The sequence below is a fragment of the Puntigrus tetrazona genome, chromosome 20 (assembly GCF_018831695.1).
Source record: "Puntigrus tetrazona isolate hp1 chromosome 20, ASM1883169v1, whole genome shotgun sequence".
NCBI classification, from domain to species: domain Eukaryota; kingdom Metazoa; phylum Chordata; class Actinopteri; order Cypriniformes; family Cyprinidae; genus Puntigrus; species Puntigrus tetrazona.
In genome coordinates, this window is record NC_056718.1 from 13827620 (window position 1) to 13848044 (window position 20425).

The 20425-nt window shown below is 41.1% G+C and overlaps 3 protein-coding genes across 3 annotated transcripts; all 3 read left to right on the forward strand.

Annotated features, from left to right (window-relative positions):
- Window positions 1-2936: 2936 nt before the first annotated feature.
- On the forward strand, window positions 2937-4449 carry foxq1b (forkhead box Q1b). Its single transcript, XM_043218783.1, has one exon. The coding sequence runs from the start codon at window positions 3090-3092 to the stop codon at window positions 3996-3998; it is 909 nt and encodes a 302-aa protein (XP_043074718.1). The 5' UTR covers window positions 2937-3089; the 3' UTR covers window positions 3999-4449.
- Window positions 4450-9684: 5235 nt separating this feature from the next.
- foxf2b (forkhead box F2b) lies at window positions 9685-12257 on the forward strand. The gene is made up of 2 exons (XM_043218803.1): window positions 9685-11001; window positions 11858-12257. Exons 1-2 carry the CDS (start codon window positions 10047-10049, stop codon window positions 12034-12036), a joined length of 1134 nt encoding a protein of 377 aa, XP_043074738.1. The 5' UTR covers window positions 9685-10046; the 3' UTR covers window positions 12037-12257.
- Window positions 12258-17669: 5412 nt separating this feature from the next.
- foxc1b (forkhead box C1b) lies at window positions 17670-19620 on the forward strand. The gene is made up of 2 exons (XM_043218590.1): window positions 17670-17847; window positions 17942-19620. Exon 2 carries the CDS (start codon window positions 17969-17971, stop codon window positions 19268-19270), a length of 1302 nt encoding a protein of 433 aa, XP_043074525.1. The 5' UTR covers window positions 17670-17847; window positions 17942-17968; the 3' UTR covers window positions 19271-19620.
- Window positions 19621-20425: the final 805 nt, after the last annotated feature.

The following is a 20425-nucleotide window of genomic DNA, read 5'->3' on the forward strand; positions in this document are numbered from 1 at the left end:
ACAGATTCTTTTGAACTCTGATATGTCATCCATAATGTTGTGTGCATTGCAATATTTTGTCAGCAAAACTGTGCTATTACTCTGCTACGGAGTACCAGGCTAGTCAAATTTAGCCATGAAACATATACGTCTTCACAGGAAAATATTTGTATAATTGCACTAAGTGGGTTTTTAAAAGACATAATAAAGTAAAAAAAAATCTGATTATCAATCTATACTGATAAATGCAATTAATCTCTAAATGCCAGTACTGATATACAGTGCATTAACATTTAAAACGTATTTAAAATCTGTTGTAATTTAACAAAATAATACCCAGACAGCCAAACAAATTCTTGAAATACTTGATGGCTTAGTTGGTATTTAAAGCTAAAAAGATAAGCACCGTGTTGATCAAGTGCTGGATCCTATCTACACACTAGACGGATGATAAATAGATGACTTTGAACTTCTTGTGTTGAGAAAAAGATCATGACACCTGCATTTAAAAAAAGATAAACCACACGCACACCTGTGTGCGCACACACACACACACACACACACAGACATAACGTATCACAGACAGAAGGCCTGAACTTATCAGATGGCTGCTAGGGCTAAACACAGCAGGTATAAGCAGAACAATCATTTCAGCTGTCACAAAGAGAGAGAGATGGCGACTTTTGCAGGCCCAGAATCAAACTGCCAACCATTTAATATGGTCTCTTTCTATTAGTGTTCGATTACACGTCTAAAAAGGAGAAAGCTCGGTTGACATGCCCTTTAAATGTCAGTTTTAGGCCTGCTCATATGTTCAGCCTGCTGGAAATCATTTTGTCTTGGAATGGTAGGGAAATGAGTAAGCACAGGGCCGAAACTCTATCTGACTGCAGCGGTTTGGAGCCGCACACGGTGCCAAACTGCTAAATTCATATTTATTTGAGTTTATGACTGTGGAAGTAGTCAAGGTTTTTGAATATATCCAGCGCTATTCCAAGACATTTTGGTCTCTTAACAGAAATGTGGTCAGCATCATACATCAGGACATAATTTATTTCAAGACAATTCATCAAAGTAAAAGGTTTTGTTGTTTAAAAATGAAGTAGATCTGTGTTTCGTGTGTGGTTTATGTGAGTGGATTTACCAAGACCTTTTAGTTTTAAAATGGGCGATTTTTTACAAAAGTATGGTTTACATATGACACGTATGGTAATATAAAAGTATGGTTTATATATGAGTTTAGCTGTAACTGTGACCCTCCACACCCAAAAATGAAATTTCGGTCATTGGCTCACCTTCATTTCAATCCAAACCAACTACAAAACTTTAAATCTAGTGCGTCATTATTTCCAACACAATATTTACATTTTTCCTGTACAAAAGTGCATATTGTTTCATCACTATCGTGTTCTTCCAAACCTGGATGGCTTTCTTTTTTCTGTGGAAAACAAAAGAAGATATTTTGATGTCTCGGCATTTCTTCGCCCGTACACTGAAAGCCAACGGGGTCCAATGTTGCTTAGAACTCGCATATTTTTCGAAATATCTTATTTGTTGTGGAAATTTAAGTTATGGTTACCGAGAACTCAACAGTAACACATGCTGAGACTGTCTCCATGGAAGACTATATAATCATTTGTGTATGTATGTGTATTTGTGTGCGTGTGTTTATAGGCACACACCACAAGTTGCACAGGCTTGCTTGCCTGCCCCATGAACCCAGAAAATTACACACACCATCGGTGCACAAGAGAATGTTTTGGATTTACTCAAAGAAAAAATATCCCAAAGGCTTTATGTAGGTGTGGTTCAAAAGACAGTTAAATGATTATCACTCACCTTAGGGCACGTTAGGAACTTATGAAACTTCATGACCTTTCACTGTGCCTTCACCTCCTCTGAGAGAATGAAAGAGATTTGCTCAGTTGAATTTTTTAGACAGGTGTTGTCTATTTTTTCCACATACTCCCTGACCTGTGTGTGATCTCTGTGGCGCTTCTCATCCCTGTTCGTACTGTTTTAGGTATACGTGGCCCTCGTCCAAGCTCATCATAAATGCGGTAAACTTCCCCATTCCTTCAAAAGTCAGCAACTGCCACAAGCAAATTGTTTCATTAAACATGTAAACTCAGTTTACAAAGAGTGATCGTGAGTGACACGTTGATGTCAGGTATTGGGTGCGTCAGAATCAGGTGTGACATTCCACATACCGTGGCGAGGCCACCTTGCCAACTTCACAGTTCAAATGAATTAGCAGGCATGTTCTCTTTGTCTAGCAGTCTATGTACGTCTGTAAACAATGAATAAGCAGAATGGGGAACTCAACTTTGGTTCAAGTCCAGCTAAAACTGCTCATCATATCAATGTTTCGTATTTTTCTGATGATAGAATCAAAGGTTACGATAAATCAAAGTGATTGCTCTCAACGCCAAATAAAAGGGGGGAAACACCACAAATACAGCCAAACTTGTACGTTCGTATTTATTTTTTGATCATGTGGACATGTTCTGTTTTATGGACTATAATAGAATGACATTATGAATAATTCTCACAATTTCTGTTTTTTTATGCTTGATTAGTGTTGAGCTATTAACATGGTATATAAATACTCGATATATACTATAAAGTGTAATATAAAGCACTGAGAATGTTAATATTTGTTCCTCATACAGTATAGGCAAACTACACACACACACACACACACACACACACACACACACACACACACACACACACACTTCAAAAATAAATTTAGATAGAGAACTCTTCAAACATGCAGAAATAATTTTGACCTTGCGACTCCAAACCTTACTCACGCTCCGTACAGTTACGGGGGCAGGTGAGCATCTCTAAACCCTTAACTCGCGTGAATGCGCTTGTGATTGATAGGTCTAGACTCTAAGCCCCGCCCTCGTGGGCCGTCCCTACCGAGCGATTATATTAACGGCAGCCGGTGCAGTCCGTTCTCCCATGAGGAGTTTTTAACCGGTAGGAAGTGATAACTCTTGTTTCTTTAATAGACTTTGACGTTGACCGAGACCGAAAGCGTCGTTCAAAACAAGACCTCTCTGAGCTACTCAGCTACCGTAAAGTGACAGAGGCGGCTTACAATGAAGTTGGAGGTTTTCTCTGCGAGTCGCCTTGTGGACAAGCAGCTGGACCTGTGCAGTGACATGGACGTGAACGTGGCTTCACCGCTGTCCACGGAGGAGGAATTGGGCTCGGATGGAGACTGTTCAGCCAACAGCCCAGGACCAAGTGCCCCCGTTTCGGACGGGAAGGCGAAACCATATACGCGTAGACCCAAACCACCATACTCCTACATCGCGCTCATTGCTATGGCCATACGCGATTCCAACACCGGCCGCCTCACACTTGCTGAAATAAACGAGTACTTAATGAAAAAATTCCCGTTCTTTCGGGGCAGCTACACCGGGTGGCGCAACTCCGTGCGGCACAACTTGTCGTTGAACGACTGCTTTTTAAAAGTGCTGCGAGACCCCTCGCGTCCGTGGGGAAAAGACAACTACTGGATGTTGAACCCGCACAGTGAATACACTTTCGCGGACGGCGTTTTCCGCCGGAGGAGGAAGCGCATCAGCAAGAAGGTCCTGAGCGCTTCGGAATCTCAGGAGCGCGCGCCTGCGGATGACAGCCGGATCCCGGCGCGCGACGAAACTTCCAAGTTCTCCAGTTCCTTCGCCATTGACAGCATCCTCAGTAAACCGTTCACGCGGAGGGAGAAAAGCACAGAGGACACGTGTTTTGGAGCCAGGCTAATGTTGTCGGCGGCTCCGCACTTTCTGCCGGTGGTCGTGGGCTATCCGCCGCAGACAGGATTCCAGGTCAGTTCTGAGGTGTCGAGCGCCTTTCCGATCTACAGGTGTAACACGGCAGACATTACTAACATCAGTCGAATGCCGGACATACCGAATTCCCTTCCGGGTTTGGCACACTCCCACACTACTGTACAAGAGACTGGATTTCACCCCTTCAGAATAGACTCTCTGCTGTCGTGAAGTGACAAGTGAACAAGCCGATTTGCAGACATCCGCACGCTTAAATCTCTTTGGTGTTTGACACACCAGCCATGTGCACTTTCCTCTGTTAAATGGTGTGTTTTAGGCCTATGTGTGTGTTCGTGATTTGAGTCTATGCATGCACAATACTTACCGCAGTGCTGCATGTCTGCTGTTTAGACGTCTTCTTAGATGAATCAATGTCGCGCCAGTGCAGTGTTTACTGATTCCTGTTTTCATTTCTTGTAAACGATGGCATAACCATGCCAGTAATTATGGACAGATTATGTATTTAAATGTAGTCTACTTCTTTGAAAAAAAAATTGTGTTGGGTTACGCTTGTACCGTGTTTTAAAGTCTGTGTAAATATGATGGTTTATTTAGAGCTGTGCTCAGTTGGACAACATGCAGTTGTACTTTTGTTAATAAAAGAAAATGTGACAGAGAATAATTCATTATTCGTTCCAATTCTTACTCTGAGTGGCACTTATTAGGTCAAGTTTTTATTACAATGTTTCTGATTTAGAAATGTGTGATGCCAAAGCCAAAGGCAGTGCTTCAAACACTAACAATGAAAACCTTGATGGATGTGCAACTTCTAAGCATTAAACGGGGACAAAACACACAATCACAACATATATATATATATATATATATATATATATATATATATATATATATATATATATATATATATATATATATATATATATATATATATATATATCAGTGAACAAAAATTACTGTCTCTTCAAATGATAACCCCGGCATCACGTCATGGTTTACTTACATAGAAATGATTTAGATAATTTCCATAGTCCTATACATTAGCAGCGGACCCCTTGTTTAATTCGCACACTGCTTACATTTTCAATAAAGCACACAAAACTTCCTCGTAACGTGACATCACAAGGTCTGTTCACTGACCAGCCGACCGCCTTTCAAGAAACTAGCGATCCCAACGCACTTTCTCTTCAAATGATTGCAGAAAATTCAACACATATGCCTTCAGACATGAGTCACCGAAGCTGCGGCCACGCGTGCACGCGCCAAATAAAAGTCAAATGTTGTCAAAAGCCGAAATTAATGGAAACGACGCTTGGCGAACAAGTCAACTCAATCTCACGTTCAAGTTCATAAAAGAAAAAAATCATTGTATCCAGAAACAAATCTGTACGCTACTTCATTTGAAGCCTGCAGTTCATAATTAATTAATATCGCCAGCCTATATCATTAATATCTATATAATATTAGCCTACATATTATATGAATATATAAATAAATCAGACTATCCGTAATTTCGCAGTGTTTTTTATGATTGAATTATACATTTAACATAGGTATACCTTTATAATCAAAGCAAATGCGCCTGCAAATGCAAAATAAGCTCGATGTAGGCCTATAGCACAAACCTTAAACGTAAGGCAACGTATTGAACAGCAGACCGTTTCAAAATTGCGCTGCATTTTGCCATCAAAAAATAAAAACTACTCTAGCCGGCCGCTGACAGAAATGAATTCTTCAGCAAACAAGAACACGGTGTTTGCAGACGAACGGACTTCTCTCTGAAACCACACGAATACAAAAGCGCGCATGAATCGGTTGAAGTCTACGGCGGCGATCTCGCACCCGCGGAAGCCCTCGGCGAAAGGACAGCAAGACGTAAATCGTTATAAGATATATAACGCAACCTTAACAGTTTTTGCATGCATTGTTAATGTACAGTTTATTTTGTAAATTGTGGGTATTGTTTTTTTTATCACGGCATTTCTTTTTATTTGTTTTGCTCGTCTCAAACGTGAAAATATTTTGCGCTGTCCGCGGTACTGAAGCAGGGCCACCGTTTCCTTTTCAATTTCGGTCTTTAGTCACGCCATCTCCTTGGGTTGACAGCCCTGTAATTTTCGGGTCACGGACCGGGCCTGATTAAGAGCAACCCACCTCTCCGTGGACCTGTCTCGCTTTTAATGTAAGCTGCTCCCACTGAATGAATGAATGAATGAATGAATGAATAAACGAATTCAATATTTATTCAATTACGCCTAATTAACTAACGAATTAATTGAACGTTCTGTTTTATAAAGCGCTAAAGCAAATCCACATAATCGACATAAATAATAACCGATGAAAGTCGAGAGCATTTGAAGCGTTCGGGGATGGTCGCGTTTCATCGCACTATAACGTTTAAGGAAGGCTCACGATTGTGTGTGGGGTTTTTTCGTCTTCGCGGCACGTATATGAACAGCAAGCAATGCATTGTCTTGCAGTCAACTTTTAAACGCTTGTTTTACATGCTTGCCATTTAAGTGCGATGCTGCAACCTGCAGGTGAACTCGCGGAATGACACACCTGTCTAAGTAAAGAGAATTCAAGCCTGCTCGAGGCTGCAAACGAGCGCCGGGTCGCAGGCTGCAGATACACAGGCTTATTTGGAGAACGTATAGACAAACGGAGCGGTTCTGTATAAATTCAAGACAGAAAGAGCATGCTTAAACCAAATGAATTACGCGCGACAATATATGAAACGAAATACTAAATACATTTCAATGTGTCTTATAGCAAGTGAAATGCATTCTTTCGGTGTCACCTTGCAGTGCACTTACATCGAAACCACATTACCTCACAGTGAAAGGCTTTCAAAAACCGCTGCGTGGATTTAACCTGCACCAAAAACCAGCAAGCATTAAATAAACCTAATCTTACAAACATCACGGGTTTTTTTTTTCTGTGCGTAAAGCTAATGGGTTAAATAATACATTTCATAAATAATTCTTCAACGGAGGAATATGAGACCTAAAGGCGTAAGCAATAATTAAAAAATAAAATATCACGCATCATTATTTACCGTTATAACGATAACTAGTCAGTTAATTAATATCATCACTGTCCTACATTTTTCTTTAATAATTTAAACGTACAGTTTACCTTATACTTTTTGAATATGGTGGCTGTGTGTCAGGTGCGATTTTTTTTCTGATCAGGCGTAACATGGCTTCGGATCAAGGGTTGACTGGAGTCTTTGATGCGTATAGTTTGACAATGAATAAGTCATAAATCTTGTTTACTGCGCCTCAATTAGGTCTGTAATGAAAATAGACGAGTGCGTGTATGCGCGACGCTTTCTTACGCACATACACTCCTGACGATGGCCCGTGTTCAAAGTCTCGTGCAGAGCTCGGCTTCCTCCGGAGCAGCCACGGGCATCCGGGACTCGGCGGGGGTCGGGCGCTCAGCGGGCGGGGGAAACCCGCCGAAATACTGCTTATATAGCGCGGGAACATGTTTTCATCCACATCCTCACGGTAAGCTAAAACTAGGGGATTGTTGATTCGCTTTGTTCAAAGAACACTTAAAAGAGTCGGGTGATTAAAAAGGGAGGGGAAAAAAGAGAGCGCGAGAGATAGCATATCCCGTGCCGTTCATGAAAAAGAGCCAGGAGCCATAATGCTCTATTTGTTGTCTATAAATATAAAGCTATTTTTAATTCTAGAACTAATGATATAACAAACCGTAAACAAATAACATCGAGCATTAAATAACGATAGCAATTTAAAGAATATAAAAATACCGAGGTACAGAGCTTAGAGTTCGAGTAAAAATATTCTGCTGATCGACTTCACTGTCGGTCTGTAAAATAACTAGTCTACACACACACACACACACACACACACACACACACACACACACACACACACACACAAAACCCTTCTTTTTTTATTTTTTTTACCAGAACACGTAGACCTACACGCTACCACTCAAAAGTTTTTAAAAGTTTAAAACAAGATCTTTAATGAATCATCTTCTGCTCACCATGCCTGCATTTATTTGATCAAAAACGCTGCAAAACAGTACTATTGTGCAAATATTTTTTTGGTATTTAAAATAACTGCTTTCTATTTGAATATATTTTAAATATCATTTAATCCCGTGATCTCAAAGCTTCATTTAAGCGTCATTAATCCAGTCAAATTATCCTTCAGAAATCATTCTAATTTTAAACCCCTTTATTATTGTTTTTATTTAGGAAACAGCTAAATAGAATTGTTTAGGTTTCTTTGATGAATAGACAATTCAGAAGAACAGCATTTAGGCATTTATCTTGTAAAAATCTTTATCATTGATCAATTTAATGCACCCTTGCTAACTAAAAAGTATCGATTTCAATAATTTCGCAATTTACTAATAAATAGCGATTGAAATATATAGTGGCTGAAATATAATAGCTTTAGAATTGTTTCTAAATTGTTTTGTGTATAATGTTACAAATTTATTTCAGATAAACGATGATCTTTGGATCTTTCTAATCATCAAAGAAGAACAAGAACTTTTAAATACAATAATAATGATGATAATAGTAATAATAATAGTAATACGTGTTTCTTGGACCGAAAATCAGCATATTAGAATTATTTCTGAAAGATCATGCGACACTAAAGACTGGAGTAATGATGCTGAAAAAGTATCACTGTCATCACAGGAATGAATTACATCTCAAAATATGATCAAACAGAAAGTAAAACATAAATAGTAAAACATTTCACAATATTGCCCCTTTTGCTGTATTTCGGGGAAGAACAGAGCAGAAGGTGATTATTTAAAAACGTAAAAAATCTTCCTGTCCAAAACCTTTTGACTGGTAGTTAATGTGTGCGTGGTCTATGTCATTTTATTTTGTCTCTTTTAAAATAAATGTTCCTTTTAATTTTAACATTCAAAACAAAAAAAAACCCAATAACAGGCCGCATAACAATTACGTTTTAAAAAATAGGCCTACCTTAACCTTTAAATATGTGATAGCCTAACCGATGTAAGGAAATATGCATTAGCTTGTTTACGTTTATATAAATAAATCCATATCGAGGCTATACCGGCCTAAGATTGCTGTGACCCTTCTTTGCTTGCGGAAGCTGTCGACGTCCAAATGGCTAATTGGCTTTTTCTTTTGTTAATGAACGCCGGACTCAGGGGATGTGCTGCAGCCCGGGGCCTGTAAGCTGATCCTGGAGCGCTGTGTGTGGTATCCAGACCTCTCGACAGAGACAGCCTGCTTCCACTCGAGCCAAAGCCATTCCTCTTTCTCTCTCCCCTGTCCGCGTCTGTCTCTCGCTGATCACTGTCTCCCTCATTTGATGGTACGGTTTATTTATTTTAGCCCTGCTGGCTTTATTAAGGCCTCTCACGCTCACCGAGCTCTCGTTCGTGTCGACATCCCTCCAAGTCCATTAGACGAACCCGTCCAATCAGAAGTGGAGCCGCAAATACTAGTATTAGCCCTCAGCTCGCTCGATAAGCTAAGCTAATCTTGATAAAAAAAAAATCACAATTCTACTCAACTTCATTCTCGTGAAGCGTGCGACTCTAATCGACTAATTCGGGCGAAATGGCCGAAAGCGTATTTTATAAACAAGCCAAAAGAATAAGCAAGCTGAGGCCAGAAAGATGATGATAACGATGAAAGACGCGATGTTTGTGGGCTCGTAGTGATAGATTGAGGGTCAGTTGATTTTGCTGGACAGTGCGCGAGAGAGAGAGAGAGAGAGAGAGAGAGAGAGAGAGAGAGAGTTGAGTTTGTAGGGGTCTAGGGGTTTGGGGGGTGGGTGAGGCGGGAAAGGAGGAGCAATTAGAGGAGAGAAAGCCGGGGAGAGTTATTGAGTGATTGGCTGTCGAGTTTTGTTTAGTTGAGGCGCTGCACGAACTCAGTCTTTCCATTTCTTCCTCAAAAACGGACTACAGCCGCCTGGATCAGAACGGAGCTCGTGGCAGAAAGGGAACCGTCTCGACGCGTTAATAAGGACCACGATTACGCACGTTGCTTGGATATTTTCCCTAACCAAAAACTGGATTTTGACTACAACCTTAAACCCAGAAAAAGAAGAGCGCCGAGTCTGCATAGGATGTCTTGTTAAATCAGCGGCGTTTATTTTCGGAACCTGCTTTTTCCCCCCGAACATCGCGAATATCTCAGTCTTTGGGGCTCTGCTTAGGCGTTTTCTTCTGTCAACGTCAACGTCTGTCGGCCAGTTGTGTTCGTACGTCAGCGCGGGACAGATGACGACCGAGAGCCCCCACGGACCGCCGCGCTCGACGCCCCCGATCAGGACCAGTCCGGCGTCCAACGCGCTGCATCCGGGACTGATGAACTCGACAGGTAGCTTGGAGGACCACGGCGCAGTGTCCAAGACTAAAAAGACCAACTCGGGACTGCGACGCCCGGAGAAACCGCCCTACTCGTACATCGCACTCATCGTGATGGCCATTCAGAGCGCACCGACAAAGCGCCTCACGCTGAGCGAGATCTACCAATTCCTGCAAACGCGCTTCCCCTTTTTCCGAGGCTCGTACCAGGGCTGGAAAAACTCTGTTCGGCACAACTTGTCTCTGAACGAGTGCTTCATTAAACTACCGAAAGGTCTCGGGCGGCCGGGGAAGGGGCATTACTGGACTATAGACCCCACCAGCGAGTTTATGTTCGAGGAAGGGTCGTTTCGGCGAAGACCGCGAGGATTTAGGAGGAAATGTCAGGCCATGAAACCCATGTACAGAATGATGAACGGCCTAGGGTTCGGTTCCGCCATTTTACCCCAGAGCTTCGATTACCAACCTCCCGCGGGCGCACTCGCGTGCCACGGCACTGGCTACAACCTGGACCTGTCCGGTAATGGTTACGATTCAATAAACAGCGGGCACCACGGCCACATGTCCCCCAGCTCGAGACACGGTTACATGGCAAGCTGTCCAGTGCCTGGCAACGGAGACTACGGCGCCGAGAACAACACCAGTCCGGTCTCGTCTTCCCCTGCAATAGCTGGGGCGCTTGAGGGCCACTCGCCGTATTCAGAGGGAGCAGCGCTATGGGCCTCTTCTTCTAATTCTCCGTACCTAAAACAGCAGACTACGGTCTCGAGCAATTCGCCGTCCGCGGGGCAGCATCCGGGCATATTCACCTACTCCCTGGAGCAGGGTTACATACAGCCGGGTGCGAGAGACAACACGGACATGTCAGGTAAAAGCAAATCACGAAGCCTACATATATATATATATAATCTCTAAAGCATTTAGATGACATTGCTTTGGGATAGACGTGTCGTGGCTATGCGTTGTATAATGTAGGCCTGTGTAAACCAGGCTACGTTATTTTATAGCAACATTTAATCTATAATCTAAAATTATAATTAAAAAAAAACAAAGTATGTTAAAAAAAATGCCCTGCAATGTCAAAATGATAACGTATTAGGCTTAAGATGACTTGAAACTATACGAAATGTTTTGAATTCGTGGCTGTTAAATTCATCTTATAGTAATTTTGTCATGACTCAAAAGCAACTGAAAGATTGTTTTAGGCCTACGTTCGTCCGCGAACAGTTCAGGTACGAAAGAGAAAAAAATGCATTTATAATGTGTTACGCTAATAACAATATAAATGTCAATAATAAGAATTATTATTACTATTTTTTAGAAAGCGGTTAAAAGTCATTCCACTATTTTTTAAACGTAAAATATATTCTAACAGCCTGCGTACAAAAATGTATGAAGCTAATACAATAAGGCAATTTAAAAACAGTACAATCGGGAAAAAAAAATGTTTTGCTAAATATTGTGGAAAAATAATCAGGATGCTTAAACATAAAACGCCAAATGTGTTTTGCAACAAAATATTTAAGCCTGCAAATTTATATGAAGCGACAGTGATATTTTTGGCTGCTCTCAAACATGGAGGTAAAAGCTTACGGCTGTAAAAAATCGCATAGCCAAATACGAGCCGATAAATAAATTAAAAAAGCAACAACATAATTTTATGTGGTGGTCATGATGTGTATATTTATCTCACTGTGCATGTATATATATATATCTGTCCTCAGTTGGTATATCGCGCTACCCGACACATTCGTCCCCAGTCGGAGAACGGAAGGACTTCATGTTGAATTTTAACGGAATAAGCTCTTTCCACCCGTCCGCTGGGGGATACTACCATCACCATCATCATCACCATCACCACCATCAGAGCGTGCATCAAGACGTCAAACCTTGCGTGATGTAGTGCGCTTGACGCGGAGCGAGTCGCACAAAGATAAGCACTTGGAGAGCTGTGAGGTAAAGAGACTGAATGAAGGATTGATGACCGTGCACTCACGAGATGCGTGGAAAGAGACGGACTTGTGCTGCTTACATTTCAATAGAGTTTGAATTAAGCACATATAAGTATATTTCACTTAATCTGTACAGTGCAATGATGTTAGCAATAAAACATTTCAAAGGAAAGTAGTGTGTTTTTGCCTGATCGATGGGTCTATCTATCTATCTATCTATCTATCTATCTATCTATCTATCTATCTATCTATCTATCTATCTATCTATCTATCTATCTATCTTTCTTTTAAGTCAAAAGTCCAAAAATGTGTTTTTCCCCATCAGTGTTTTTTTTTTAATGATTACAAATCACCTATAGTTTAAACCCCCTCCAAAATCAGAATAACTTGTAAATTCTGCAGTCCAAAACTAAAATTATGCTAAAAGATATTATATTTTTATAATAGCGGTTGTCCAAATGAGGGAACAATATACAAGTTTGATCATAAGTAGCCTATGTTTAAAAATATTCCACACACACGTTCAGGTTGCGGCTGCGGTAAGTTGTAATCACATTGCTATTGTTATTATTATTATTATTATTATTTTAAAGTAAATGTCCAGGCCTAAATTTTTGCAGTTTCATTAATCGTTTCGTGTTTTATAATTTTATAAAAACCATAATCACACAACATGCTCTCGATGAAAAAGTCAGTTTACCTTTTAGAAATGTTCAGTGGCAATTTTGTTGCCGGAACGTTATGTCTTTACAGAATTTGACTATATAATAATAATAACAACAACAGCAACAATAATAATAAATGCATTGCTCTATTAATGTAAAACTGTATTAAAACTAGCCGCAGTCTTCTTCGTTTATTATTAACATTAATTAGGTTAGCATTACATTTCTAAATGCGTCATGAAAAAGATCAAATGAAATACAGCAACGTTGTAAATAACGAGAAACTAAATTATTTGTCATACAAAATAAATAAGAAAATATAAATCATGCAAATGATTATTAAACTAGGCTATTCACATTTAGCCCAATATACCCTTTGTTAATTTAATCGCTAGTTTGACCAACGTGAATAATGACAGGGTTGATGTTATTTGAATACTTTAGGATGTTTTAATAACATCGCAATAACTCTTAAATAACTTATAAATCAGTTTCGTCCAGTCGCAAAGCATCTCTACCTTGATTTAAACTAGGCTGTATCCAGCAGCATCCTTGGTAGTTTGGCGAATGGGCAACACGCGATAAAACCGAAAAAAAAAAGTATGTTTGAAGTATCTTGAAAAATAAGAGTAAGAAAAAAAAGCTCAGCTTATTTCACAAAATCATTCGCGATCGTCGGTGTCGCTTTCAGACGGTCATATACTACCATCTGTTGGTGACTTGATGTACCTTCACGCGACGCCTGGGAAATAGACTCGAGATGAGGGCCAGTTTTCCTCCTGGTTTTATAAACAAAGCGACACACCTGAGCGAATGTTTGGAAAGTATCACAAGAAGACATTTATAGCTCCTAATAAACACGGATTATTATACTCACAGCTGCATTCATCTACAGCAGTCAAAGCTCTTCCAAAAAACACAAAGCCTTATTATTAAAGCATACTGAAGGTATTTCTATTGACAATTAAAATTACATGGAAACGACCATTGAAACACGGTTCGTAAACTACAGGGCAATAAAATAAAAAGTTCTCATGACAGTGTTGCCAATCACAATATCAAATCTTGGGATGAATATTATCAGGGACGAAAGCTACACGGTGCTCAAATGCAGAGAAATGGGAAGAATATGCTGATCTTATTTCAAAACAATGCTTTTACAAAACAGAATCGTTATGGTCCATAAATCGTTAGCATGTTTAAAAACAAAATGGAATGGGAGGTAGGTGTGAAACATCTCTGGACACTCGCTGAGACAGAAATGCACTCTTTTTGACCTCATCTGAACTGAAAAAAGGGCAAAAGGATACTGACAGAGACAGCACGCTCGGGTGGCACAATGATCTCGAATGTGGAAAAAAAGAGGGAAAAGAACCCATGGTTGCTGAATTCATTTTGTCTTGAAGAGTTGCATTCCCTTTTTCCTACATGTCATGAAAACTGCGCACCAGATGTGTTTCTGTGTAGAGTTCACCGCTGACTGACTGTTAAACAAAGACACGTTTAGAGCATGTCCTTCTAAATCATGTCTTCAAGCAAAACCTAAATCTAAGGAATCAATAATCGGTGTTATTTCTTGGCGTACCAGCGCATTTCCAGCTACAGGTTTGCATTTCCCAAATTGTAAACAATTAAATAAAAGCAATGCTATTTTATTGGACATTCTGAGACGCTTGGAGAACATTTTATCTGATGAGCGAGAAAAAAAAATGTTGATGAAAAGAAACCATTATCTGCGATCTCACGCACTGGAGCAACTCAAACAGTTGATTCAAGAGCAGAATGACTTTCATTAAAGAGATGACTTGCAGCATTGTGAGTCAGGGCATGTGTTTTAGCTCTAGGGTTGCATATTTTAATCACTGACTTTATACAAGACATAATCTTGCATTGTAGTGGAGAGTCAAAAAAAGCTAAACTGATGATGCATTTAATACCATAACCAGTGTCGTATTAATGTTATTTATACATTTTCAGTTTTAACATTTAATAAAAGCGCTAAAGTAATAGCATGGAAAAGCCTTTCCCCTTTATTCATCGTGTGTGCTTTTTATACCTGGCTGGCATTCACTAATAAAAGCGGTGCAATTGTTCCCCCTAGCGGCCGAAGTTGATCTGCGACTCTGCTGATTACGGTCTCAAAGCTCCCGAAAATAAAGCTGTCGCTTCTCAGCAGTGAACTCTAGCGTGTATCATACTCCAAAGCCAATGGAGAAACAAAAACAAACAATGCAGTATTTACCTCGCACAGTATTACACTGCCTCTATCAAAGGTGGGACGTTCGCCGTTTCGGAACTTCCGCCAAACGTTGCCATCAACAATTGCGTATTTACCTGACAAGAAGAAACTAACTCTTTAAGCGGTAGCGTTAAAAAGCTTAACATCGGTACACTTCATGGTCCTGCGGCAGCTTCCGGCTTCCCATATATGGGCTTGCCCTTGTGACAGCGAATGCGCAAAATGATTGACGAACGTGTCAGAGGCTTTTTGATTGGCTAAAGACATCATTCGCGTTATATTTCAACGGTATTCGGGAAGCGTTTCCTTTCTGTCACGGCGCCTTTTTATGGAGGTTCTCTGTGAACTCTAGTTTAAACGTTTGGGCGCACTTTACAGCTGTCTCCGTGCACCTCATGAATAATGCTACTTGTATGCAGCTGGCGATGGAACATTCCTTTTAGTGCATTAGCTGATTGCATCCCTAACCCGTTCGCCGTAGCTAACCGCATTGTTTGAAGAAGTTAGTGTGTGGTCTTGCCTGTTCGCGTGCAGCCTGACATCTGCGCACCAGTGCAGCGTCCCGTACTATTCTTCAACGCTAAAGGAAAGCCGAGATTCATTTCGTATCGAGAGCTTCGTTTGATGACATTATCCATGGATCGTGAAATTATTGTTCACACTATAAGCTACAGACATCGTAGTTATGTGTATATAATAGCTGCAAGCATGCATATTACAATATGCAATTTACATGTTTATATGTAGGCTATATGGTGGCTGAAATGAAAATTAACATGAACCAGGTTTAAATAAAAAACGATTAAAATAGTGAAACAGTTTTGATTCTAAAACAGGCCTATACCTTTTTAGCTTATTAATATTAATTGTAACCTAAAATCTTATCTTGGTTTAAAAAAAAAAAAGTCCAGTCATTTAGTATTTATAGCCCATACGAAATGGTTGTTATGAGACGATTTACCCAAAACGGGTGCTTAAAGAAAATATCCACAAGGGGGCGATCAAACACAGAAACACACATTTAGCAGGTGAATTTGGCCAAACTACAGGCTCCTCGGTGCTCCACTGACCCTCACCACAGCGCGATGCATTTCAGCTTGTTCTTCGGGGTCTAAACTATCATGAACAAAGTAAATAAGGGAAAAATATGTGCAAGTGAAAATAGGAGCCAGGGCATTGCCACCATTTTTTTTTTATTTTAACCGCAATAACATTAAAGAACAAGGATTTAATTAGCTTTAATAATAATAATAATAATAATAATAATAATAATAATAATAATAATAATAATAATAATAATAATGATTATGTGGGCAAATAACAGTTTTCCAACGTGAATTAGTCTACATGTACGTTTATTCTTTTATTAGTAGCCTAGGTTAAGTAAATCACTCGGTCAATGCAGTTATTTAACTTGTCATTTTTAAAAGATATAATAGTGGATTAGGCTTTTTGACGTCTTCTTATCTAATTTGCTAAAATTATATCGCTGTAGGCTACATGATATTTATTCAATGAACTTCAATGAACGCAGTCATAAAAAAAAACAAAAACAAAACAAGACAAACACCCAACAAAAATAAATAAATTAATTGCAAATGAATATTACAGTCGTTGTTGATGAAACATATATTAATTATTTATCACGGCGTTTCATTTCTATATATTGATGTTGTTGTTGCCATTAATGAATTGATAATGATGTTTTAGATTTTCATGTAATGCTTGATTTATTTTCTAATGTATTTGATTTACTCTCTCTTTAAAGAGATTGACAATTGTACTTATTTTACTTAGCTGACCGTTTTACTTTTTCCCATTTTATATTTACGTGAAAATGACAAACAAATGTACTATTAAATATTTCGCGACCCAAAAGCCTGTTACAAATGGTCAGCAAATATATTGCCCGTCGTCACTAGAATTATCTCTGCCAGTTTTCTATCCGTAGTAGCCTTCATTTCCATTATCGCGATGAATAAAAATGTCACAAACCTAAAAAAAAGCCATTATTAGCTCTGAGACAACGTGTCTTAACACATACAGAAAATTAAAGCGGCACTGAGGCGTAAAGGCACTGACACCCGCCAACAAAGAAGAGGTGCGAAGCACAATTTGGGTGGCTTTTCGTGCATTTAGCACTAAAAAAAAAATCACACATTGCTTCATTGACACCTTTTGGCCAGCACACATTTTGCTTTGCTCCTGAGAAGTACATTTGTTTCTGACAAACAAACACCGCTTTACTTCGCCCCCCAGCGCATCTATTAACGCCAAATGAGTGAAATGAATCCTGACACCTGAACGAAAACAGGGAGCCGTTCTTGCTCGACGGGCCGGATTCAGTCCGCTGGAAGAATGACACATCTTTACAAATATCATAAATCTATTTTAACATTTGCAAAACGTGCCATTTTACACCCTGCAACAGATGCGAGCGGATTCTATCGACTCCGCGTCTTAAGCAGCCCGAGGACGTGAGAGATTTCTCGTTTTCGGGCAACGTTTGTATTCTTTCCGCGCGTTCGCGTCTTCCTTATCCTTAACTCAAGGGTAGACTATGCCTGTGCCCAGAGGGAAAGGTCTTCGGGTACAGTCTTTCCACAAACAGCTCTCGAGCGCTTATTGGTCGCGAGAGGAGTTTAGGGAGGAGCGCTGAGCTCAGCCAAAAGGCAGAATTGGTAATTCGGTGAAAAAGTCCCTGTGAAGTGACGGGTGCGGGAAGTTCACAGGTTTTCCTTATTCGCTGCCTTCTCCGCGTAAGACGTCTCGTTCCGCCTGCGCAGCGAAGAGCTGAAAATCCGCTCGGGGGAGAAACTTCGGATGAAAGTACTGAGACAAGACACTGAAGGGAAAAGGTGGAAGTGACGAACTTTGGAATGAATTTTCTTCTCGAAGCGAATTGAGACGTCTGCCTAGAATTTAACCTTCTTTATCTCTGTTCGTCCGCAGCGGGAGAGCGTTGGAGAGAGGGGTACGATGCAGGCGCGCTACCCCGTGTCTAGCCAAAGCCCTCTAGGCGTCGTGCCTTATATCACCGGGGATCAAGGCTTTTACCGAGCCGCCGCCGGAGGTGGATATACCGGTATGCCTGCGCCTATGAGCATGTACTCTCACGCAGCGCACGAGCAGTACCCCGGCGGCATGGCCCGCGCGTACGGGCCGTACGCCCCTGCGCAGCAACCCAAGGACATGGTCAAGCCTCCGTACAGCTACATCGCGCTCATCACCATGGCCATCCAGAACTCAGCAGACAAAAAGATCACGCTGAATGGGATCTACCAGTTTATCATGGAGCGCTTTCCATTTTACCGGGACAACAAGCAAGGTTGGCAGAACAGTATACGGCATAATTTGTCGCTCAACGAGTGCTTTGTCAAGGTGCCGAGAGATGATAAGAAGCCAGGTAAGGGCAGCTACTGGACTCTTGACCCGGACTCTTACAACATGTTTGAAAACGGCAGCTTCTTGCGACGGAGGCGCCGCTTCAAGAAGAAGGACGTGCAGAGGGACCGAGAGGAGCGGGACCGGCAGGGCAAAGACGGCCAGGGACAAGCGTGCGAGCAAGACGCGCAGCAGCCAGTGAAGCTCCGGGATATAAAGACCGAGAACGGGGCCTGCACGCCCCCGCATGACAGCACTCCACCCCTCAGCACCGTGCCTAAAACGGAGAGTCCAGACAGGAGCGGTGGGAGTGCGTGCAGCGGGAGCCCTCAGTCGCAAACGCCACAGCAGGCCTTTAGTATGGATACAATCATGACCGGACTTCGCGGCTCCCCGCAGCACGCGGCAGAGCTGCCGGCCTCCCGCGCCGCGCTGCCAGGCTCGGTGTCTCTGACCTACTCGCCGTCCCCGCAGCCCGCTCACTACAGCCCGCCCTGCGGCCAGCCCGCCACTTACCACTGCAACATGCAAGCGACGAGCCTGTACACGGGGGAGCGCGGCCACGGGGACGACACTTTACCGGAATACACAAACACGACAAGCGCCTCCTCTATCTCACACCCCCACCAGAGCTCGAGCCAGGAGAGCCAGCACTTGCAGCAGAACCGACTCGCGCCCTGGTACCTCAGTCAGTCCGGGGAGCTGGGGCACCTGAGCGCGAGCTATCCCGGCCAGCAGCAGAACTTTCACGCGGTGCGCGAGATGTTCGAGACGCAGAGGATAGCTCTGAACAGCTCTCCGGTGACCGGAAGCAATAGCTGTCAAATGGCTTTCCCGTCCAGTCAGCCGCTCTACCGGGCTTCCGGAGCCTTTGTATACGATTGCAGCAAGTTCTGACCAAACGTCTCATGATTTTCTAAATTGTTTAATATATATTTGTATTATTTGCCATGTGTCTGTAATTTAAGGAAGCTTTTAGGTCAGTGAACTCGGGCTGATGCGCGAGTTTGTGTTGGTAAGTAGGATAACTCCGCTGCACATAAACATTCTCTCCCTGCTCGTCCATCAAGATAGATGAAAAGAAAATGTGTTAATTTATTTCATGCAAGAGCAGGTGGACCAACTTTGCAAGGAAATGTCTTAAGTATTTATAATCTATCCAGTATAGAAAGACAACGAGTGTAACAATTTTTTTTTTTCTTATACCTTTTGAAAATATAATAAATTGTCGTCTTGTTGGAGTTAAACTCTCGAGTGATTTATCGATTTGTAATGCCTGTTGAATCCATTATTTACTTCAGTGACTGTCAGAGCTTGTTATTGATTAGCGGCCTCAAAAAAATACTTAATGATTTTTAAAACGTTGTTCAAACGTAGCCGGCTAGCAAATATTTGCATTTTTTTTACGTTTTCCTTTTAAAGATATTTGGCTCCTAATAAGGCATTCCTTGGACGTGGGGTGGGGGTTGGGGTCAAAGGTTTAAAAACATCTGGAAATTATTATTTTTTCACTTACGCGTGCAAGGAGTCCTTAAATTGTTCCTAACCTAAAACCAGCAACAAAAATAACGTTTAACAATAACCATTACAAACAAACGAAACATTCAGCGTTAAAGGCTGGAATTATTTCATGCGATTTAAGAATAATCGAGCACTTTATCTGACACGACTCTGTCCCCCGTTTACATATCAATCTCCTAAACGAGTAGAAATGGTATTTTGATAAACGTTCAGTGTATAATTTGTTTCTCGACTGATACTTCAGAGAAATACATATTTGTAGGTAATAAATATGTTTCTAATTTCGATACGATAATTTTTTTTTACACAGATGTATTGTGCAGTCTCGTTTTATTTACCCCAGACCATTTAGTGAAGCGCTTTTATTCTTTTCTTTAATTAATGCTGGCAAACTGGAGGGAACCGCGCTTTCGCGTTCTGCCGGAGTGCAGACAACCGTTGTCTTTCATTGAAGTTTTAATTTGTAAACAAATAATAGATTAAAAATCAGATAAACAGCAGATGAACGAATTGCTGCAGGCCAGCCGTATG